The 13,559-nt window shown below is 54.4% G+C and overlaps 1 protein-coding gene across 2 annotated transcripts in view; it reads right to left on the reverse strand.

Annotated features, from left to right (window-relative positions):
- Nucleotides 1-13,503, reverse strand: part of FERMT3 (FERM domain containing kindlin 3) — a 20,196-nt gene extending 6,693 nt beyond the window's left edge. The window contains exons 1-6 of one of the 2 annotated variants that reach the window (XM_054525709.1): nucleotides 11,340-13,503; nucleotides 10,623-10,793; nucleotides 7,306-7,539; nucleotides 6,978-7,097; nucleotides 6,706-6,874; nucleotides 6,402-6,504 (exon numbers count right to left, since the gene is read on the reverse strand). In XM_054525709.1, coding sequence (XP_054381684.1) covers nucleotides 6,402-6,504; nucleotides 6,706-6,874; nucleotides 6,978-7,097; nucleotides 7,306-7,539; nucleotides 10,623-10,782 — 786 coding nt within the window. In that variant the 5' untranslated portion in view covers nucleotides 10,783-10,793; nucleotides 11,340-13,503. Of the gene's footprint in view, nucleotides 1-6,401; nucleotides 6,505-6,705; nucleotides 6,875-6,977; nucleotides 7,098-7,305; nucleotides 7,540-10,622; nucleotides 10,797-11,339 lie in introns of both variants that reach the window. The other variant, XM_054525708.1, reaches the window with a different exon arrangement.
- Between the last annotated feature and the right edge of the window lie 56 nt (nucleotides 13,504-13,559).

Consider the following 13,559-nt stretch of genomic DNA (forward strand, 5'->3'; position numbering starts at 1 on the left):
GAAGCAAAATCCTTATAGAGTACAAAAATCAGCTGGGCATGGTGGCACCCGCCTGTAGTCCCAGCTACTAGGGAGGCTGCGGCAGGAGAATTGCTTCAACCTGGGAGGTGGAGGTTGAAGTGAGCCAAGATCGTGCCACTGCGCTCCAGCCTGGCAACAGAGCAAACAAAGGATTTTTTTTTTTTTTTTTTTTTTTTTTGAGACGGAGTCTCACTCTGTCGCCCAGGCTGGAGTGCAGTGGCGTGATCTCGGCTCACTGCAAGGTCCGCCTCCCGGGTTCACACCATTCTCCTGCCTCAACCTCCCGAGTAGCTGGGACTACAGGCGCGCACCACCACGCTCAGCTAATTTTTTGTATTTTTAGTAGAGACAGGGTTTCACCATGTTAGCCAGGATGGTCTCGATCTCCTGACCTCGTGATCCGCCCGCCTTGGCCTCCCAAAGTGCTGGGATTACAGGCATGAGCCACCGCACCCGGTGAAAAAATCCTTATAGAGGCTGGGCCCGGTGGCTCACGCCTGTAATCCCAGCACTTTGGGAGGCTGAGGCGGGCAGATCACGAGGTCAGGAGTTTGAGACCAGCCTGGCCAATGTGGTGAAACCCTGTCTCTACTAAAAATACAAAAATAATTAGGCCAGGCGTGGTGGTGCATGCCTGTAATCCCAGCTGCTCAGAAGGCTGAGGCAGGAGAATGGCTTGAACCAGGGGGACAGAGATTGCAGTGAGCCGAGATCTTGCCATTGAACTCCAGCCTGGGTGACAGAAGAAGACTTCATCTCAAAAAAAAAAAAAAAAAAAAAAAAAAAAAAATCCTTACAGAGCTAAAGCACTGCACTCATAAAACAAGACCAGAATATTCTTTTTTTAAAGGAATGTAACTGGGCGTACTGGCTCACGCCTGTAATCCTAGCACTTTGGGAGGCCGAGGCGGGCGGATCATTTGAGGTCAGGAGTGTGAGACCAGCCTGACCAACATGGTGAAACCCTGTCTCTACAAAAAATACAAAAATTAGTTGGGTGTGGTGGCGGGCGCCTATAATCCCAGCTACTTGGGAGGCTGAGGCAGGGGAATCTCTTGAACCCGGGAGGCAGAGGTTGCAGTAAGCCGAGATCGTGCCACTGCACTCCAGCCTGGGTGTGACAGAGTGAGACTCCATCTCAAAAAAAAAAAAAAAAAAAAAAAAATCCCAACTTCTCAGGAAGCCAAAGCGGGAGGATCACTTGAGAACCAATCTGGGCAACGTAGCAAAACTCCATCTCTAAACAATTTTTAAAGAATTAGCCAGGCTTGTGGCACATGCCTGTAGTCCCAGCCACTCAGGAAGCTAAGGCAGGAAGATTGCTTGAGCCCAGGAGTTCAAGGTTGCAGTGAGCTATGATCGCACCACTGCACTCTAGTCTGGGTGACAGAGCGAGATCCCATCTCTAAAAATAAAAAAAGAAAGATAAAAATATAAATTTGGTTCTATTAAAATTAAGAGCTGCTGTTTATCAAAAGAAACCATTCAGACAATTAAAAGGCAAAGCATAGAGGGGGAAAATATATTCACAATGTATTTATCTGGCAAAGTGCTCATATCCAGAATATATAAAGAACTCCTACAAATCAATAAAAAAAGACAAATGACTCAATATGACAATTGTCAAAATATTTGAACAGAAACCTCACAAAGCAGGATATCCAGATGGCTAATAGCCATATGAAAAGGGACTTAACTTTATTAGTCATCAGGGAAATGTAAATTAAAGCCACATGGAAAGCAGATCAGTGGTGGTCGGGGTGTGGGAGGAGGAACAACTGCAAATGGGCATCGTGCAATCAGTGCTTGTCTGGGGCAGTGGAAATGTTCTAAAACTGGTTTGTGGTGATGGTTGCACAACCATACACATTTGTTAAAAATAAGCTGAGCCGGGCATGGTGGCTCATGCCTGTAATCCTAGCACTTTGGGAGGCCAAGGCGGGTGGATCACGAGGTCAGGAGTTCAAGACCAGCCTGGCCAACACAGTGAAACCCAGTCTCTCCTAAAAATACAAAAATTAGCTGAGTGTGGTGGCACGTGCCTGTAGTCCCAGCTACTTGGGAGGCTGAGGCAGGAGAATTGCTTGAACCTGGGAGGCAGAGGTTGCAGGGAGCCAAGACCACGCTATTGCGCTCCAGCCTGGGCAACAGAGTGAGACTCTGTCTCAAAAATACGTAAATAAATACACACATACATAAATAAATAAATACATAAGTAAAAATAAAAAAATCAAGCTGAATGGTTACAATGGGTGATTTTTATGGTATGTACATTCTACCTCAACGAAACTGTTTAAACAAAATTACATGAGATACCATCACCACACCTATCTGAATGGCTACAATGAAAAAATAGAAAATACCAAGCACTGGTGAGTCGTGGAACAACTGAAACGCTCATCCACTGTTGGTGGGAGTGTAAACTGGTGCAATCACCTGTTTGCTTGCTTGTTTGTTTGTTTGTTTTGAGACAGAATCTCACTCTGTTGCCAGGCTGGAGTATAGTGGCTCGATCTTGGGATCTTGGCTCACTGCAGCCTCCAGCTCCCAGGTTGAAGCGATTCTCATGCCTCAGCCTCCTGAGTAGCCAGGATTACAGGCATGTGCCACCATGCCCAGCTAACTTTTTCTACTTTTAGTAGAGACGGGGTTTCACTGTGTTGGCCAGGCTGGTCTCAAACTCCTGGCCTCAAGTGATCCGCCCACCTCAGCCTCCCAAAGTTCTGGGATTACAGGCATGAGCACCGCACCCGGCCTGGTGTACTTTGAAAAGCTGTTTAACAGTAGCTACCACAGTTCAACTCATGGATGCCCTATATCACAGGGTATAAACATGTTCACCAAGATACATAGCTTGGAATGTTCATAGCATCTCTATTCATAACAGCCCCAATCTGGAAATTGTACAATGTCCATCAACAGTAAAATGGATACATTAATTGTGGTATTTGACATAATGAAATGTTATACAACAATGAGAAAGAATTTAAGACGATGATATATGCAATATGGATGAATCATACAAACATAACGCTGAAAGAAGCCAGGTGCAAAAAGAGTATAGACTGTGTGGCTCCATTATGTACATTTCACAGACAGAACTAATCTAAGATGTTAGAAGCAAAGTTAGTGGTTACTTCCTGTGGGAGCTATTGCCTGGAGTGTAAGGGGGCTTCTGGGCCCAGTAAAATTCTGTTGCTTGATATGTTAATTATATTTGTGTATTTTTCTAAACGTATGTTCACTTAAAAAGAAAGCCCTATGGCCAGGCGTGGATGGCTCATGCCTGTAATCCCAGCACTTTGGGAGGCCAAGGCAGGCAGATCACCGTAGGTCACGAGTTCGAGACCAGCTTGGCCAACATGGTGAAATCCCATCTCTACTCAAAATACAAGAAGAAATTAGCTGGGCATGCTGGTGGCGGGCATCTATAATCCCAGCTATGTGGGAGGCTGAGGCAGGAGAATCGCTTGAACCCAGGAGGCAGAAGTTGCAGTGAGCCGAGATTGCGCCATTGCACTCCAGCCTGGGCGACAAAAATGAAACTCCCTGTCAAAAAAAAAAAAAAAAAAAAAAAAGCCCTATAAAGGAACACTCAAAAAACAAGAGCTCTTGGAACTTAAAAATATAGTTACAGAAATTAAAAATTCAATAGCTATTTTAGAGGATAAGTTGAAGAGGTCTCCAGAGAGTAGGACACAAAAAGAAAAAGAACCGAAAAATAAGAAAGAAAAGATAAGTGTCGGCCAGGCATGGTGGCTCACGCCTGTAATCCCAGCACTTTGGGAGGTTGAGGCCTGTGGATCACCTGAGGTCAGGAGTTCGAGACCAGCCTGGCCAACATGGTAAAACCCCATCTCTACTAAAAATACAAAAAATTAGCCAGGCGTGGTGGTGGGCGCCTGTAATCCCAGCTACTAGGGAGGCTGAGGATTGCAGTGAGCCAAGATCACACCATTGCACTCTAGCCTGGGCAACAAGAGCAAGACTCCATCTCAACAACAAAAATAGATAAATAAATACAATTAGCTGGGCATGGTGGTGCGTGCCTGCAATCCCAGCTACTTGGGAGGCTGAAGCAGGAGATTGCTTGAATCCAGGAGGTGGAGGTTGCAGTGAGCTGAGATTGTGACATTGTACTCCAGCCTGGGCAACAAGAGCAAAATTCATTTCAAAAAAAAAAAAAAAGGCAATTATGAACTTCAAAAACATTTGAGCAAAAAGGGAAAAAATAATCATAGTTACTCTGTGGCTTAACTAGGAACACTATTTATATGTGTTACTATTTACAGCCATATCACATTGTTTTAACCAAAGACTATAGACACTACTCACTTAGAAAGAGGCAAGGAAATGTGTGTATTGTGTGGGCAGCGAAGAGAATGTAAGACAGTGAAACCTTCTTACAAAGTCAATAGATAATGTGTGAAATGGCAAAACAAAGAAGTGGAAATATGACATAGAGAGGAAAACACTAGAGTAAAAAGGCACAGCTGGCCCAACGCCGTGGCTCACGCCTGTAATCCCAGCACTGTGGGAGGCCAAAGTGGGCAAATCACCTGAGGTCAGGAGTTCGAGACCAGTCTGACCAACATGGAGAAACCCAGTCTCTACTAAAAATACAAAATTAGCTGGGCATGGTGGCTCAACGCCTGTAATCCCAGCTACTCGGGAGGCTGAGGCAGGAGAATCGCTTGAACCCAGGAGGTGGAGGTTGTGATGACCTGAGATCACATCATTGCACTCCAGCCTGGGCAACAAGAGCAAGACTCCATCTCAAAAAAAAAAAAAAAAAAAAAAAATTAGGCCAGGCGTAGTGGCTCACTCCTATAACCCCAGCACTTTGGGAGGCCAAGGCGGGTGGATCACCTGAGGTCAGGAGTTCGAGACCAGCCTGACCAATATAGTGAAACTTCATCTCTACTAAAAAAATACAAAAATTAGCCAGGCCCACACCTGTAATCCCAGGATAATTGCTTGAACCCAGGAGGAAGAGGTTGCAGTGAGCCGAGATTGCGCCACTGCACTCTAGCTTGGGCAACAGAGCAAGACTCCATCTCAAAATAAAAAATTAGCCAGGTATAGTACACACCTATAGTCCCAGCTACTCGGGGAGCCGAGGCTTAAGGATCCCATGACCCTGGGAGGTCCAGGCTGCAGTTAGCTGGGGTAACACTACTGCCCTCCAGTCTGGACAACAGAGCAAGACTGTGTCTCAAAAAATAAAAATAAGTAAATATACAAATAAATAAAACTTAGGAGACAGCCATCTGAGCTGGAGATGATCAACTGGGAGAGAGTGTGGAGATGGTATTGAAATCCACAAGACTGGAGATGACTGAGAGAAGGAGGGGAGAGAGCAGAGGCCCAGAGCAGAGCCTGGGGCAGAGCCTGTGGCTCACCAACACCGAGAGGCCATGGAGAGGAGGAGGGAGCGTCACAGAGCCTGGCAGAGTGGCTCGGGGAGAGGCCACCCCCAAGCAAGTGGACAGGAGGCTTCAGGAGGAAGATATTCCGGAGGAGTGGTCGGGGTGGTGTCTATGTCGCAAGTAAGTGGTCAAGCAAGTAGTGTGTGGGACATGGCCAGGGGACAGATAGCCTGGAGGCGTGGCCACCTCAGCAGGTGCACTTCTCACGTGTGGATGGTGACAAAATATATAGAATAGCTGCGGCCAAGGAGTGAGAGGGAGTCCAACAGCACCCAGAGAAAGCTTGGAAGCAAGAAGTGGGATTCTGCGGAGCAAGTGTTCAGACAACTACGATGTTTTGCAGAGAAAGGGGGCAGAGAGGCGGGGCCCACAGGTAGGAAGAGCAACCTGTGGGCTTCTGGGAAGTTTTTGAGATGTGCACAAAGCACATTGCATGGAGCATTTTGCCTGGAGCATGTTGGTTGCCAATGGAGGAAGGGAGGAAGAGTTAACAGGGCACAGAGGGGCCACCCTGCAAAGCTTCTTTCCTCACCCACCCCCAGGTGCTGCAGTCCCAAATGCTTCCCCCTCCAGGAAGACTTCCCAGAGCTCCCAGGCCTGGGCCTCTCCCACCTGAGCCCCAGACTTCTCAGGGGCACCCACACACACACTGTCTATGAGGATCTGTGGGTCTTAGCTTCCTCCCTGACAGCTCCCTGGGAAACAGGCACTGAGACTTACTGGTCTCCACCCACTTCAGCATCTGCCCAGGGCCCAGGACCTGGCCCAATGCTGAGGTGAGTAGATGAGTTTCAGTGCGTGTTTGTAGGGTCAGTAAACAAAGGTGTGGATGGACAAACGGGCAGATGGACAGGCCACTACAAGTCACTAACATCCCAGAGCCCATACCCCAGGCCCTAGGTCTCCACATCTCAGGGACCTGAGGCCTGCTTTCTCCCTGCCCCGGCCCACCTTGGGATCCAAATCGAAGAAGCTGTAGTACTTGAAGCGCAGCCAGAGTATGTCCCCGGCCTTGATGCCCTGCTGCATGAGACACCTCGACGAGTCCAGCCACCTGGGCCGCGGCAGAAGCAGCAGTCAGGGCTGCGCCAGGTACGGCTGTGGGGTGGGGAGGGGGGCTGGGCTGGGGGGACAAGCACACACAGAGAAAAGGCCTGGAAACGAAGTGTGGATTTGGGGTGGGCACAGACATGGGACAGGCGGTGGATCCTGGGTGGGGGAGCCCCGACACAGGGGGCGTGGCTTCTGGGCGCACCTGCTGTGGAGCTGGGTCTTGTCTGACAGGGAGCTGGGCCGTGGCAGACGCTGGAGCAGGAGGGGGTCGGGTGGCGGCTGGGGCCGGCTCAGCATGTGGTAGCAGGCCTCAGTCTGGGCACTATCCGAGAAGTGAGCTGGCATCCCCCGGAACAGTGCAGGCGCCACGCCTGGAGTGCAGGTTGGGGGTCAACCAGGCCTGTCTCCCAGGGCTGGGACTCACGGGCCAGCCCCTGCCCCTGCCCCCCCAGGCCCGCCCCCACCTGCACTCACCCCCAGCCAGGACGACCTTGCTCAAGTCGTAGAGCTCTTCCTCTGGCTCCTTCTCTTTCTTCTTCTTCTCCTTCTTCTCAGGAGCCCGGAGCAGGGATAGCTCCTCGGGGTGCCGGATGCCTGAGGGGAGCTGGGCTCTCAGCGGGGACGAGGTCCTGCTGCAGCCTCCCCACCTCACCCATGGGTGCTTGGGGTGGGTCACAGCCCTGCAGGCAGGGTGGCAACCCAGACAGCAAGGACAGTGTCAACAGAGCTGGGCCTGGAAACGGGGGAACCTGCCTCTTTGCATCACCCTCGTGGGGCAGGGGGAATCAGCTGGGCAACTTACTGAGGAGGCGGCAGATGGCAGCCACAGCCTGGAAGAGGGGCTGGGAGAAGCTGGCACGGAGGCGCAGTGCGCGGCGGTTGGGCAACCGAAGGACGACGGGCCGGTGCTGGGGCCCAAAGAAGAGGCGTGCGTCGGCCAGGATCCCGTACTTGTCCAGTGTCCAGTGGGTCTGCAGCAGCCACTGCCTCTTCTGTTCCCACCAAATGGCATGGTCTGACCAGTCCTGCTTGCGATCTGTGGGGCACAGGGGCACATCTGGGTCCAGCCTTCCTCCCTGCTGCCCCCAACACCCAGCACAACCCCAGGATTCAGAAGCCTGGGGCGACCGCTCCCCTACCCTGCCTAAGCCAAGAGTGGGGCAGCCTGGGCGGGCCTGGGGTCTACCCCATGGTAACAGCAGCAGGGCTCTCTGTAGGCAGCCCCTGATTGGCCTTCTAGGTTTGGCTTCTATATCGTTTCCCAGGGGAGCTCTCCATCCCAGAATCTGGATGCCCCAATCTTAGCGCCCCATCTCCTGCATTCCAGCCCACTGGGCTCCCTCCACATGACGCACCCTCTGTCCTCCCGCAATCCACGGTTTAATGGCCTCTGTCTTGCATTCTGGGGAGCTCCTGGAGGCAGAGACTACGTCTGTCTCACTGCTGTATGTCCTTAGGGCCTGGACCTGTGCCTGGCCTGGAGCAGTGAGCACTCAATATTTTTAGGTATTAGCTGTGTGACCTTGGACAAGCCACTTAACCTCACTGGGCCTCAGTTTCCCTGTTTGTAAGATATAATAACGATCTTACAAACTGGGACATGGAACAATGCCTCCCACGTGGTAGCTGCAGGGTTTGTGGTAAACTCGCGCACGCACATGACGATCCATGAGAGAGCATTGAATTAAAGATGTGCGTCTGTCCCTTGTCAGCCAGCTGGGAACTGGAGTTACAGTAAGGAAGGCACAGGTCTCCCCGCCTCCTTCCTCCAGGAGCATGAACAGGCGGGAGAGAGCATAGGAAAAAGGCTGCCGGAAAGCTGCTCTGGGCACACAGCCCTTGAGAGTTTGCAAAGCCCCGTTTCCTGAGTTCCTCCCAAGTCCTCCCGGTGAGTTTTCTGATTCCCACTGCATCCCACCCGCCTCAGCCAGCCCCCAACCCCGCTGCTGCACATGCCGAGCATCACCACTGCTGCCAAACCAAGAGAAGCGCTCGTCCTCTGGCGCTTCCCCTCCCAGGCTGGGCCCTTCCCTCCTGGGCGCCCCGGTGGGACCCTGGCTGTGCGCCGCCGCTTCCCCTTCTCTTGGCTCCTTGCTCTTCTCCTGTCCTCTCTGGCCCCTCTCCTGACCGGCCCCTTACCTTGTCCTTTCCCCAGGTTCGGCCTGGGACCCTATTCTCCTGCCTCGGCCAGGTCCCCTTACTGGGTCTCCCTATTCTGCAGCTTCAGTTGCCATTTTCTGCTGCCTCCCCATGCGTGGCCCTCAGCCCAGACCCTGCCCTGGGCCTCCAGCCAGAAACCCATGTGCTGCCAGCTGAGGAGCCTGTCCACTGGCTTCCTCCCTTCCAGAACCCTCTGTTCCTGTGGCCAAGTGGCTGACACTGGGACTGTAAGCACCATGACTCCTGGTCTCGGCTTTTGCTGTTCAGCTCAGACTCGCTGTGCACAGAGGTGCCCTCTCCTCGCCAGGTCCCCCTCCTCGCCAGCTCCCCACACCACCTCTCAGGGCTGGGGGACACGGACTCGTGCCAAAGGCCCAGGCATCCTCCCTTTCTCTTCTAGCCGCCACATGTAATCAATGCCAATTCCACCTCTAGAATCCACCCTCCTCTCCGTCCTCCCTGCCCGGCCTTAGGAGGCCCTGGTGTCTCTAACCAGGACCACAGCCTCCTCAGGGGCCCGCCGCCACCAGCCTTTCGCCTTGCTGCTGATCTTAGCAGGACAGCCTCCTGCTGAGAACCCTTTGGCTGCCACCTTCCCCTCCAGAAGAAAGTCTAGACCCCTTCTGGAGGCCTTCGGGGCCGTGCAGAGCTGGCCAGGCACCATCCAGTCTCATATCTGGTCATGCTCCCGGCATCCTCACCGGCCAAGAGCCCTAATTCACAGCCCTCAGAGTACCAGCGCCACCACCTTGCTCCTTCCTGCTGAGGCCACCTCTCAGGACTTCTCCTGGGGTTATCCCCATCCTGGGCTCGGGACAGCCCCCTCCTCGGGCTCCAGGCCCCCGTGATAGCTCCTTCTGTGCAGCAGCCGGCACGCAGCCCCCACGGGTCAGTCTCACCCGCTGCTGCTCCAGGAGGCCAGGGACTGGCCCAGGGCGGCCAGGCTGAGCATCAGTAGACAGAGCTGATGTGCTTTGGAATGACAGTATCCCCACCACAGGGAACACAGAGCTAAAGGGACTTGCCCTGGGGTGCCCAGCAGCGGGTAGAGCAGCAGAGTCTGTCTGACTCCAGGTTAAGGCCTCCTACGTTACCCTCGTGCCGTGCCCTGGGGCCACCCAGGTCTTCACCGCCCTCTCTCTGTTCCTCACTTCTATTCTCACAGCTGCTCCGGGCCCTGCCCCTGGCAGCTCCCCTCGCAGCCTCAGCCTTGTGGCCGGGTCGTTCTGGGCCCTATCCTCTCCACAGTCAGACTGACCTTCTCCTGAGCTGCACGTGGCGGCCTGGCGGGGTCTGAGGAAGCCTCCCCGCCATCACCCACCCCCCACCCACTGGCAGCCAGGCCCAGGCTCTTGGCTGGGACTGTGGTGGGCCTGTCTTCCGGCTCTGCCTATCGGGGTCTTCCTGCCGCCCTCTCAGGAAGGGGTAGCCCCCACCCTCGGCAGGGAAGGAAGATGAGAAGCCCCCGTGTCACTGGCCCCGTGGTCCTCCATGACTGATACCACAGGCTGCTCTGCTGTAACTTCCTGTGGGGGCAGGGGCAGGGCCTTCCCACCCAGGCTGGGCTTGTCACCAACCTGCTGAAAGCTTCCGCCAAGGGGAGGGAGTGTGGGGGCAGGCCCCTAGGTCACCTAGACCCCCTCAGACCTCAGCAATGTGACTTCGGCCTCGGCCCAGGCAAGACCACCCCTTCCGCCCCTATTGGTGGCTGAATGGGGGATTGTGGCTGGGTCTGATCCTTAGCAGACCAGCTGGAGCGGGAGGGAGGGAGGGAAGAGGGTGGGAGAGAGAGGAAGTTGGGGAAATGTCTTTTTTGGAACCAAATGATTAAGCTAATGCCTGAGTCACCGTGACACCATTATCGGGAGCTGAGCAGCAGGGATGGCCCGGAAGTGCCCAGAGACACCCATGGCGGCCACCCATGGTGCCGAGTTCAGCAGGCGGGCAGCGGACACTCACTGATCTGCTCCACAATCTTCAGGAGCACCCCGCCGATGTGCGACTCCCCAGTGACCCGCAGGGTGACTGACTCGGCCTCCGGGTCCTCCTCTCCCACAAACACCCGCAGCTCCCATGACGAATCGATGTAGTCCCCGGAGGCTGTCTTCATCCCCGCCATGGCTGCAGCTGCTGCTACAGAGAGTGTGGAAGGAGGCAAGGTGGGCAGGCCCTGGTAGGCCTCCGGGTTTGGGCAGAAGAGCTCTGTGGTGCCCTGGACACACCCAGAGGAAAGCCGCTCATGAAGGAGGGCGGGAGTGAGCCCCCAGGCCAGCACGCCCGTGGTACCCTGACTCTCTCTCCAGCGCTGGCGCTCGAGCCGCGAGGGCCCTCAGAGACCATGTAGTCCAACCCGCTCCCATCCTACAGGCGGGCAGACTGAGGCCGGGTAAGAAGGGGCTCACTCAGGACCACCGTGCTCAATGCCAGCCCACAGCTCACTCCCAGACCCTCAGGGGCAGCTGGCCACTCTGGCCACTCTGGCCATGGCTTCGTACCCAGGCCAGGAAGTAGTTCCGATCCTGGCCCACAGCTCAGATGCCAACATCACAAACCAGCCAAAGCCTCCCCGGGGAGGTGGAAAGTTCAGGCTGCCGCATGGCGAGAAGCAGGCTGGGCAGAGGCTGCAGGAGGGTAAGGAAGAGAAGGGCCCAGGGTCCCAGTGAGGCCTGAGCTTACCTTTCCTGGCAAGGGCTGGGGGCTGCAGGTGGGTCTCGGGCTACACCCCTGCGGACCGTGGGCTTCCTGCCCTCCTTTCTCTTTGGAGCTTCCTTCAGGGCAGCCCTTGCCTGTGCCTTATCACGAGCAGGGCGGGTTCAGCCCCTCCCCAGGGCGGGCTGGCGCTGGGTGCAGGAAGCACGCTGCCAGCCCACAGAGGGTTCCAGGGGCCCCCACCTTTGTCCCCAGAGAGCACAGGAAGCTAGGGAGAGCAGGACTTAGCGACTCAACACCATAAAAACGCCCCCTGCCTCATTTGGAGGAAAGCTCAGTGCAAACTCAAGTCCCCCGGCTGTGTGTGTTCAGGGCTAGGTCCACCTTTGTGGGAAGCGTCTCCCATCCCCAGCCTGTCACATGAGGCGGGGACCTTGGGCTTTGAAACATCACTGGGCTGCCGGAGGGAGAGCCCAGGAGTTGACAGAGTGTATCCAGGTTATTTGGGACTCACAAGTTAAATCGGTTCCAGCCTGGCTGTCCCTATCAACCAAGGATCCCTCAAGGCCCCAGAGGGAAACAAGTCCATTTTGCAGTTTTTCCTAGCTCCGCGTAGGGCTACTTTCAAACTCATGAACTCAGACCTGCCAGGTGAACGAGTGAACAGAACTTGGCCCTGACCATCCACAACCTCCCGGGCCCTCAGGTCCCCCAGCTCCAAACACGACCCCTCCACTGTGCTCCACTTGGATGAGCCTCCCTGAATCCCCATGAGGCTCACTCCCATCAAGTCCCTGCTTAGGTGACACCTCAGGGGTCTCTGGTGGTCTATACCCTCCTGCTCATCTCCTGCCCTGGATGTGGACTTCAGTAGAGCAAGGCACATCCGCCACCAGCTCTGCGCAGGACAGTGGCCTTTCCAGTGAACACACTGGGGGTTGGAGCACAGAGGGTGGGCAGGCCTGGGGGCGGCAGAGTCCTGCTGGTGGGGGAGGCTGCCTGAATGGCGCCACTCAGATGGGGAAGGGGGCGGCCTGCCGGGGATTCCCAGGGGAAAAGCAAGCTGATGAAACTAGCAGCAGGAAGTTCAGCCAGCTGCTAGTCTCAGCGCCTTCCTAGCCCAGAAAGCAGCACTCTTGGAGCAAATGAGGAAGTTTTACTCCTGCCCCAGAGACCTCCCCAGTCCAGGAAGAGAGCTTTAGAAAACGCAGCTTGTTGCAACCATGGAAAAGTGTAATTAAAGCTTAGCACCCTAAGTTCTCAGGTGAGAGCCCTGCGTTAAAACCATCACCCAGGCCGGGCGTGGTGGCTCACGCCTGTAACCTTTGGGAAGTCGAGGTGGGTGGATCACGAGGTCAGGAGATTGAGACCATCCTGGTTAACACAGTGAAACCCCGTCTCTACTAAAAATACAGAGAAAAAAAAAAAAAAAATTAGCCGGGTGTGATGGTGGGCGCCTGTAGTCCCAGCTACTCGGGAGGCTGAGGCAGGAGAATGGCGTGAACCCGGGAGGCAGAGCTTGCAGTGAGCTGGATCACGCCACTGCACTCCAGCCTGGGCAACAGAGTGAGACTCCGTCTCAAAAAAAACCCATCACCCAGGGGGGTGCAGTGGCTCATGCCTGTAATCCCAGCACTTTGGGAGGTTGAGGCGGGCAGATCGCTTGAGGTCAGGAGTTCGAGACTAGCCTGGCCAATATGGCGAAACACCTGTCTCCACTAAAATACAATAATCAGCTGGGTGTGGTAGCAGGCTCCTGTAATCCCAGCTACTGGGGAGGCTGAGGTAGGAGAATCGCTTGAACCCAGGACGTGGAGGTTGCAGTGAGCCGAGATCACACCACTGCACTCCAGCCTGAGACTCCATCTCAAATAACAAAACAAAAACAAAAACAATCCATAACCCAACTCCTAAATCTAACAGCAGCTGACGGCATAGCTGCCCTCTCCCCACAGAGGTCTCAGCATCTCACATTAGAATCCTGTTCTCTGGATCTAGCCGGTTTCTAACTTTGAGACTATAATGTGGAGAATTAACAGCACTGGGGTCACCCCAAAGCTTATCTGAACCTCTCATTGGTACCACTTGGGGTGGGGAAGCCTTCAGATTCCCTTCCAGCTGCTGAGCAACAGCGCCACCTGGCAACCTTCTCGGCAAAGCCATGGAGCTGTGCCAAGCCACCTGACTCCTCCTAAGCCTGCCCCAAAGAGAAGAGCAAGATCAGGTTCCAGGAGCAGCCCCTGCAAG

This window comes from Pongo abelii, chromosome 9, assembly GCF_028885655.2.
Source record: "Pongo abelii isolate AG06213 chromosome 9, NHGRI_mPonAbe1-v2.0_pri, whole genome shotgun sequence".
Taxonomy (NCBI): domain Eukaryota; kingdom Metazoa; phylum Chordata; class Mammalia; order Primates; family Hominidae; genus Pongo; species Pongo abelii.